This window comes from Coffea arabica, chromosome 6c, assembly GCF_036785885.1.
Source record: "Coffea arabica cultivar ET-39 chromosome 6c, Coffea Arabica ET-39 HiFi, whole genome shotgun sequence".
NCBI lineage: Eukaryota > Viridiplantae > Streptophyta > Magnoliopsida > Gentianales > Rubiaceae > Coffea > Coffea arabica.
Genome location: NC_092320.1, coordinates 17968900 through 17979092, shown reverse-complemented (window position 1 = coordinate 17979092; position 10193 = coordinate 17968900). Strand labels below are relative to the sequence as shown.

Genomic DNA, 10193 nt, shown 5'->3' with positions numbered 1-10193 from the left:
CACTCATAGCAATTACTACCTTTTGACGCGAGAATCAACACTTTAGGTGAAGATCCCCGGTTACTCAGTAGTAACTACTAGCGGAGTACAATCAACTCTTATTTACAATCATATAACACAACAACTAAAAATAACAGCAGCCATCCTCAAATTCCAAACATGGAGAACTAAAATTAATAATTGGACCAATTCACATGAAAAATGCCAACAATCATTCCCTATGCCTAGAAAAGTTAACCAAAAATTGGAAAAGTTAAGCAATTATTGATATTCACCAAAGAGAAATCCCTGAACTCAACCACCTTAACTTAATACCTTTTTATCAATAAACTTGGAAATAGCAGAATTAGAGACAACAATCCAACATCAAACTTGGTATTCAAATAAGAACTGACCACTAGAAAGAAAAAGAAAATAAAATAAATGAAAGATAGGCAAAAACTAACTAAAAATAAAGGACAAGCCCCTAGAAACTACAAACAAAAAAATACTAGCATCCCAACTGATCTCCCCCCCACACCTAAATAACACATTGCCCTCAATGTGATAATGTAAAAGCAGAAGGAAGGAGAGGGGCAACGGTACTTCCCTGAAGTCATCAAAATAGGGGCGGTTCAGGTGGAAATACGCGGCCAGGTTCTTAGGGATTGGAGCCACCTGGTTGGCGATATGCATTACTCGCTCATCCACTGGGCATCAGCGGCCATCGGTAGGAGAGGCCACTTAGCAAATTCAAAACAATAACAATTTAATAGCCACTGGTGCCTCCCTCGTAGACAACCCAATCAACAAAATGCACAACCCAGGCACCTAGAGACTATACAAATATCCCAACGATACAGCAATTTCAATCAATGCTCACTGGTGGCCCCAGTTGGGTCAAATGCAGGAACAATGTAGTCCAAACTCGCAACAAATGCTCTAAAGATTTAGCAATTGAAATCAATAGGTAAAATACTCCCAGCAAGTCAATTAGACGCCACCAACAGCAATAACCAATGGAAGTGGCACAGTAGCCTTCCAATTCAACAAACAAATGAAGAAAATACCCAACCAAAGGCACTTCAAGGGACGCAAGACAGAAATCAGCAAAGTAGAACTCAAGTGATACCAAAAATAACCTCGACAAAGCAGTGAATTCAACCAATTTGAATACGTAGAATACTGTCAGAAATGCCTCCCAAAGATCAACAGAGAGCGACAAAACTTGCCCACCCAAAATCTGTCCAAATGGCTCCAATTGGATAAGAAATTACACAACTCAACCAACCGAAATTAGCAAATGAGCCAAGAAACCGTCAAAACCAGCAATAGTAGTTCAAATTTTGGACTACAACTAAATCAAAATGTTTGGCAGTTTTCGATCAAGTAGCCCATCAACTAGAACCAAGTGGCAACAAATGTAGTTATAATACCCCAACCAGTACCACTGGTGCATCCCTCAGATAATGAAGCAACATAAACGGCCACCCCAATCAAGAAAATGGAAACTTCAGGCACCTAAGGACTAGGCGAAAATCTCAACAAAGCAGCTATTACAAACAATAAGCAATGGTGGTCCGAATATTTAGTCAATGCAGAAATCATGCAACTCAAAATCTCGGCAAGTGCTCCAATGAGCTTAGCAATTGAAATCACAAAACTGAATACTCCCCAAACAAGGTACTTAGAGTCAACCATTCGCAATACTAATTCAACAAACCAACCCAGAAAATTACTCAACTAAGGGTGCAATAGAGGTCTCAAGCAGCCAAAACCCCCAAATAATGCCCAACAATTCGATCAATACCAGAAAATCACCCCAAACAATGTAACAGTTAAACTCCACGGGCTAGGGACGTCCAACCAGTTTTACTCGAGCCAACTAGGAGCAGTGCGAGTGACTAAACAACGCAACAAATTTCAGCAATTGGACACAAACCCACCCGAAATCTCAACAACTGTCTCCAATTGGACAGTTAAATACCCAGTTAAACCCACCAAAATTGGCAAATGACCCAAGAAACCAGCAATTCCAGCAACTAATGGTAAGAATCGAGAGACAGTTCAGGCACCAAAACTCAAGAATCGAATAGGCAGTCCAGCACAGAGGATTAAGAAATGGAAAGCAACACTGCAACCAGTACCACTGGTGCACAGACAGGAAAGAATTAAATTCAATGGTAGCAACACAACCGCAAGAACTTAAACTTTAAAATTAATCAACCAGTACCACTGGTGAGTCACAGGGAAAAATTAATCAACAGGCCAAAAATTCAAATAATAGCAGAAAATATCCCCACTATGTCAGCAATTAAACCCAACTCTGTTGAAAATTTACCCTAGAAAATGCCCAAATTATCACCTTCGTTTATCCATCAAGAAATTCAACCACAACTTTCAGAGAGTGAAACTAATTTGGGGAAGAATTCAATACCTCCACCTGTCAAAGAAATTTGACAGGTGGCTTGCGCGTGTGGACTGGCGGTGGAGCTTGGAGGTGCAGAGGTGGAGCTGGCTGGAGGGCGGCGCGGGGTGAAGCTGGGGCGCGACGGAGGAGGTGCACGCGAGGCGGATGAGCTGGGGTGGAGGTGACGTGCGGCAGAGAGAGGGAGAAGTAGGCGGGGCTCGTGGGCTGTCGCGATGGCAGCGGCGGAGTGGCGAGCTGAGGCGGCGACTTCTCGCGCAGGTGAAGGGCTGAAGAGCTGGTGGTGCGGCGCAGCTGGTCAGTGAAGAGAGGCGCGGCTTGGCCGCGAGCTGATGGCGTGCGATCTGATGGCATGGAGCATGGAGGCTGCGGCTGAAGTAGAAAAGGACAGGGGGAAAGGGAAAGCAGCGGGGAAGAAGGAAGAAAGAAAAAAAAAAGAAAGAAAGAAAAAGAAAGAAGGAAAAAGATTTTTTTTTTTTTTTTTGAAAACTGAGCTACGGTGAAAAGGGAAGAAGAAATTTTTTTTTTTTTTAAATTGAGAAACCTAGCTACGGTTGAGAAATTTTTCTTCTTTTTTTTTTTTTGGAAATCCTTACCTTTCCCGCGAACGTGACGCGGGCACGTCATGAGGGCAAGAGAGCTCCCAGAAGTTTCTGATCGTGAGCGTCCTGCACATCACCACGCGGGCGCGTCATGACTGAAGGTCACCTATAAATCAGCAAAAACGAAAATTAACACCCAAAATCAGTCAAATTCAAGGAAGACAGATTTAAACTAACAAATAAAATCAAACAAACAACTAAAAGAAATTGGGTTGCCTCCCAATGAGCGCCTTTCTTTAATGTTTTTGGCTAGACATTATCACGTTTTACTCATGGCGGATAAAATCTTGTAGCTCGTCTTAATGCTTCATCCTCTATATAGTCCTGATAACCCTCGTAAATAGAATAATCCTTGAGCACATGAGCTACGGGCTTCCATGGACTAGTGAATAGCGCCAAACGAGTCGATGATAATTTGCATTCTCCAATCATTCCTCCCTCACTTGCATTTATTGGTTCAAGATATCTCGCCATCGCCACTCTTAATTTATTCCTGTCATGAAATTCAAAATTGTCTGGTATAATAAAGTCAATTTCGTTAACAGGAATTGAAAAATAAGAGTCAGGAGAATATTGATGAAGGAGTGGAGAAGATGTCACCGCATTTGGAGATTGTTCACTGGATTCATTCACTTGAACGAGTTGATCTTGGAGTCTCATTTCTTGCACTTCAGCTTCCTTTTCAACTGCATCTTTAAATCCGTTTTCTTGAAACTCTTGCAGTTCCATGTCATTTGGCCGGACAATTGCACTCTCATCTTCCTCAAGATTGATATTGGTTTGTGCGGGCAATTCTTCCATTTGAGAAGCCAATCGATCTATCCTGGATGTCAATTGACGCATTTGATCCGCTAGGTCGCGAAGGCTCGCTTGTGTCTTCTGATGATATCGATTTAGGCTCGCTTGTGTCTCCTGATGAAATCAATTTGAATTAGCAATTAGTAAACCTATCATTTCTTCAAGAGACATACCTGACATGGAGGATGATTGCTGAGACTCTTGCTGTTAAAAATCCATTGGCCCCGTCGTATAATCAAAATTGGAATTATCCCACCATTCTTGATCATACCCGTTTGAATAAGGGTCATACTGCGTTTGATATTGGGGTGGAAAATCTCCAAAAGTATCAAGTGGAGTACTTAAATTATCTTGAAATACGGGGCATGTGTCAGTTGAATAACCTGAGTCAAAATAAGTTCCACAATTTGCAACAGCCCATTGATCATTAGGAAAAACATGAGTCTCATAACCCCATTCAGGAACAAAGTCCAGTCTATCATCAAAATATGGAATGTTAGCAGCCATAAAAAATAAAAAAAAATAAGAGAAAAATAAATTAAAAAAAAATGAAAACAAGATTAACTCAAAAAGAAACAAATTAATCTGACACCAGTCCCCGGCAGCGGCGCCAAAAATTGACAGGTGCCGAACCTGTACAATAATAAATACCTACTCGAGAAAAATACAGATTTTGTATATAGCGGTGAGTAGGGTCGAATCCACAGGGACTGGGGATAATTCGTTTCTTCTAGAGTCCAAAGTATGGGGGGGTTTTGGATTGAATGCTAACTAAATAAATTAACTGCAGAAAATAATTAATTAAAAGAAATAATTGGAGAAACTCTAGCCAAGGGTACACTTCAGAAATGGTTCATGCAACTGATCATCGATTCAAATATAATTCCAACATTTAGTAATAGATTAGTTATAGTTGTCATGCACGCGGTAAACAACCAACCCTTCCTTAATTTCTCGATAGCTAAGGTACGACCGTTAGCTATTTTTCTAACCCAAAAATAACCCTAGGTACGACCGTAGGATTTAATTTCTAGATTGCATTAATAATTAGAAAGGCCCAATCCTAACTAACAAACACGCTACGAGGGTTTGTTTAAGTTAGATCGTATGTTCCCCTGACATAAACCCAATTACGCCAGTTGCTACTGAGATAGAGATAACGAACAATTACGGATTCAATTACCCCTATTTAGCAAAATAGCCTATATGAATAATTAAATATTGCGCATCTATTCAATCACTCACATGAGGTATAGCAATTAAAAGCAGGAAACATATAAATACCAATAAATTAAGGAAGCAATTAAAATAAACTAGATCTCACAGTAATTGTTGAACCAAATCTTCAGTTGTCCCCTTGACTAGAATTAAGAGGTTAGTCCTCCATTAATGGAGAACAACCATGCGAACGAGCTAAGAAAAGAAAACTAAAACTATTCTAAAAGCCTAAACTAAAACTATTGATTGATAAACCTCTCGTACGTTTCTCCCTTTTTAAAGCCAAAAGGAAGTCTAATGCTATCTCTAGTGGTCCCCACACCAAATTCAAAATCTTGTACGTTTCTTTTCCTAGAGTCCAAATGACTCATGCTTCTTATCCGTGGTCCCCGCACATGTGGACAAAACCTCCAAAGTACTTGTTGTTCCAAGTCTCTCTACGTTGCTTTCTTTGAAAAGCCCAAATGACTAAATGCCTTGTACTAGCTTGTGGTCCCCACCAATTCAAGGACCTAAAGGTTGAGGCCCTTAGAAGTCTGCATTTTTCCATACAAGTCCCTCCTTTTTGGTAATTTTCTGCTTTACTCCTGAAATTGATTCCAAATACCAAATATGAGTAAATATCAGCAATTAACACAATATTTGTCAGGGATAGAAGGGAAAATCAATAATAAAATTACTAACAAATTATACCCTATCAGTGCTAGTAATCATAAAAAAAGGACATGCCGGATACTGTAAATATGTCCAGAAACCAAGGGTATTAACCTCTGGGAAACATTATCATCCAGATGTCAACAAGCAACCAGAAAAGAAGTTTCAAATTCCAAAAGCTAATATAAGATGATCAATTTGTCAACAGGGAGGCATCACTATTTCGATTCGACTATGAGGAGCAATATACGCATTAATTGATAAAACTTTGCTAGCATTCATTTACAGCATTCTACAGATTCTGCATTCATTTATCATGGCCTCCAATTTCTTCCACAAGCAGGTCAAACTGGATCGTTGGCGACAAATGAACCAGAAGGTGGCCTCCAATTTCTTCTAAAAGTATATTTGCAAGAACCATTTTGATCATCCAATCTACCAGAAACATGAGACTAGGTTTCTTGGTGAACGATACATCCAGGCAGAGGCATTCCTTGGTTCACATATGAAGAAAGGTCAAGATTACTCAAATTATCAGTTCTACTCTTAGAAGCAGTTTCTGAATGCGTATGAGGAATATCCATCTGTAAACAGTATCATAATTTTCCTTGGTTCACATATGGTGTAACAGTATCATCAACCATCTGTAAGGCACCCAATTGTGAAAACCCAACCAATAATACAACGTATTTACCAACCATTCTGTAAACAACGCAAATACCCAACGACCACCTCCCCGTATCAACTTCCTGTTTTCCTTCGTGTGCTCCAGAATTTCTTTAATTGCACAACGTTTTCTTAAGCTATTATACACGTTAGCTTAAAAATCCAGGAAGCAATAAGGTATCACCAGCGTTTTCCTCAATTGATGAACTACCGGGAATCCAAGCACTTGTTCATTAATTAGTACCCTTTATTTTCATTAGCACACTAAATGGTAGTATGTAGCAATCTAAGTGGTTGGTCAAGTTTCTATTTTGCAAAGCACGATCTTATTCTGTTTCCTACCAGATGTCAAAGTTGTTTAGGTAAAAACATGGACAGAAAAATTGGATGACGGCAGAGATATCCACTTGGAATTCATTTGTAGTGCTTAAACCACTTGTCCATCTGTGTGGTTTTGGTCACGCAGTGAAAATACTGGACTAACAAGCTGATTCACAGCAATGGTGTGCAAAGGCCTAGTTGATTCTCGCCTGCCCACTTCAAATCGGTTCACCACTTGCTGCATTGTTGGTCGACATTTCGGGTTTGCGTTGATGCAATCCAGGGCTAACGCTGTTGCGAAAACCACATTACGAACCACCAAAGGGTTAGTCGGAGGGGGCAGACGGGCATCAAGAAGATCCTTCAGCATTGTTGGTTCATTGGGTTGTGATGAAAAGGAGGAAAGGAAATCTTGTGGATGCTTTCCAAACAGCGTTTCCAGCACCACAACGCCAAAGCTATACGCATCAGACTTTTCGGTGACCACCATGGTATAGGCTAGCTCTGCATTGACAAGTATATATTTGGATTAAAATAAAGTTAATCTCAACTGGACAACTCTAGACTTACTATTCCAAAAACAAAAAAAAAACGTTTCAGTTGGAAGAATTTTTTTTTTCTTTTTTGTCCTTGAAAGTTATGCCTAATATGTGCATCAAGAAAATATGAAAAACAAGGTGAAAAGAAGAAGTGTTCTGGGATAGCAAGGTAACCAACCTGGTGCCATGTAGCCAAAGGTGCCTGCAATGACTGTTTGATTCGATGAATCAAGTTCCAAAATCCTCGCAGTTCCAAAGTCAGAAAGAGTTGCTTCAAGCTGTGAATTCAAAAGAATGTTGTTGCTTGATACATCCCTGTGAATGATTGGCGGATCACAATCATGATGCAAGTAGGACAATGCACCGGCAATGCCCTTGATCAAATTCACTCTTTTAACCCAATCCAGCTCCACAGCTTCACTTTCATCTCTCAAGATACAAAACAAGCTTCCTCTGTCCATGTACTCATAAATCAGAAACATGCATCGCTGGTGCAGACAGAATCCAAAGAGCTTTACAATGTTCCTGTGCCTGATTTTAGATAGCATGTTGGCTTCATTCCTAAAGCTCTTGTCAAAATTCAGATTCTCGCCTTCCAAACGGTGAAGCTTTTTCAAAGCCACTAGTTTCCCACTTGGCAACTGAGCTCTGTACACGCTGCCATAACCCCCTGTCCCGATGCAATAACTGACATCAAAATCATTGGTTGCTTTAATTATGTCTTCATAAGCCATATTTCCATCATAGTTCCAAATTCTAAACATGTCTCCGTGTTTATTGTCTATCAGCTCAACTTCCACTTTCTTGACTTTGGTTTTGCAGAAGATATAAATTGCTAATCCGCCAATTAATGAGAACGCCCCCAAGGATACGCCAAGACCTATGATGTAGTATGGGGTGTGATGTCTATGGTTTCCCACAACAGAAGGAGATGCGCCACAAAGAGTGGAATCGTGACGCAAGCCTGGATTGCCGGCAAATCTTTCTAAACCAAACTCAATGACAAGCTCGCACGGAAGTTCACCTTCCAAAGTATTATAGGACAGGTCGACGTTGCCCAGTCGCAGAAGAGATGAGGGGACAGTGCCAGAGAGAATATTGTGGGAAAGATCCAAAGTCCAAAGGTACCACTCGGATTTAAGAATGTCATCGCCAAATTGGGTAGGAATTGGGCCTGTAAGTTGGTTTGAGGAAAGATCTAGAATTTGTAGAAACGGCAGATTGCTAAGGTTCGAAGGGATTTGACCAGTCAGCCGGTTGGACCCAAGATCGAGATATTTCAAAATTTTCAAATTTCCTATTTCAGAGGGAATGGAACCATATATTTGATTCTTAGCACCTGAAAGAGATACTAGTTTGGTTAGACCGCAAAGAGCTGAAGGAAGGGCACCTGAAAGATTAAGGTCACTGAAGTCTAATTCAACTAAACTCTTCAAATTTCCTATTTCTTCTGGGAGAAATCCTCCCATTGAGGGATTTGAGTGAATATCTAGTCGGGAAAGATTTGTCAAATTAAAAAGAGCCGAAGGAATTGTCCCATTGAAGTGATTATTGCTGAGGTCAAGGAAGTCGAGGTTGGACAATTGTCCAAGAGTTTGAGGAATGTTGCCAGAAAATCTGTTGTTACTCAAGTCTAATTCAACTAAACTCTTCAAATTTCCTATTTCTTTTGGAAGAAATCCTCCCATTGAGGGATTCGAGCAAATTTATAGACGGGAAAGATTTGTCAAACGACAAAGAGTTGAGGGAATCGTCCCATTGAAGTGGTTATTACTGAGGTCAAGGGAGTCAAGGTTAGACAATTGACCAAGAGTTGGAGGGATGCTGCCAGAAAATCTACTGTTACTCAAGTCTAATTCAACTAAACTCTTCAAATTTCCTATTTCTTTTGGGAGAAATCTTTCCATTAAGGGATTCGAGTGAATGTATAATCGGGAAAGATTTGTCAAACGACAAAGAGCTAAAGGAATCGTTCCATTGAAGTTGTTATTGCTGAGGTCAAGGGAGTCTAGATTGGACAATTGACCAAGAGTTGGAGGAATGGGACCAAAAAATGAATTGAGGCTCAAGTCTAGAGTAACCAAGTTTGTCAAGTTTCCGATATATGGAGGAATTAAGTTGTCAATTGAATTCCAAAAAACATCGAGATGTGCTAGTTGTGTAAGGTTTACTAGAGAAGACGGAAGCTCACCTTCAAGTTTGTTGAAAGACAAATCGAGATAGGCGAGTTTGGAGAGTGTACCTATTTGATGTGGGATGGCTCCGTAAAGACCATTTCGACTGAGATCTAGTCTAACCAGGTTCCGAAAAGAAGAGAAGCTGAAATTTGTCAACTCATCTTGAATTCCGTAGTTTGGAAGTAGTATTTCGGTAACACTACCAGCATCGTTGCAAATGATACCAGACCAGTGGCAGTGGGCAGAGATGTTTGTTGCAGTAGCACTACTGTCTCCCCACCAGCCACTCTGGAGCAGTGCCTTAGCTTCCAATAAATTCACAGCAGACTCCTTTGCTGCTACTGCAACTGGTGCAATAGCCAGTATCATGAGAAGAACAACTCCGCTGCATCCAACATCCATCGATGCTATAGTACTATGAAAGACCGTAATTAAGATAAGATAGATGAAATGTAAGCGCCCGCCGCCCGCCCTGATTAAGTAGTCTGGATTGAAAGACTCGCACTTAAAAGGGAGTCAGGCCAGTAGTGTCTTTCCAATCTGTATCTTTCCCACGGATTGTTAAAAGCAATGTGATACACGCATTTTAATTTGGAAGACTCGGAATGCAGTGCAGTCAGCAGCATTTGTGGTCCTGAGTTGATTCCACTTTTGAGAAAAAATCAGAGTTAGATTTGGTAACCTTTGCCAAAAGCGGTTCAATCGGAAAGAAATTATTCACAACCTTTTTTTTTTTTTTTGAAAATTTTTTTTTAAAAACACACCCCATCATCTTCACATGGTTCTCGAATCTAATTATTGCTCTTTGTGC

General features: G+C 40.4%; 1 protein-coding gene across 1 annotated transcript; it reads right to left on the bottom strand.

The window, feature by feature from the left end:
- Positions 1 to 5906: 5906 nt before the first annotated feature.
- Positions 5907 to 9905, bottom strand: LOC140004594 (MDIS1-interacting receptor like kinase 2-like). The gene is made up of 2 exons (XM_072053192.1): positions 7384 to 9905; positions 5907 to 7170 (listed from the first exon to the last, which is right to left on the bottom strand). Exons 1-2 carry the CDS (start codon positions 8891 to 8893, stop codon positions 6773 to 6775), a joined length of 1908 nt encoding a protein of 635 aa, XP_071909293.1. The 5' UTR covers positions 8894 to 9905; the 3' UTR covers positions 5907 to 6772.
- Between the last annotated feature and the right edge of the window lie 288 nt (positions 9906 to 10193).

Excerpts from the sequence above, each read along its gene's own strand:
- LOC140004594 (XM_072053192.1), bottom strand. The coding sequence starts at position 8,893 with ATGGGAGGATTTCTTCCAAAAGAAATAGGAAATTTGAAGAGTTTAGTT. Across the intron at positions 7,171-7,383 it reads CTTTGGCTACATGGCACCAG|AGCTAGCCTATACCATGGTG; the intron begins GTTGGTTACCTT and ends TTGTCAATGCAG.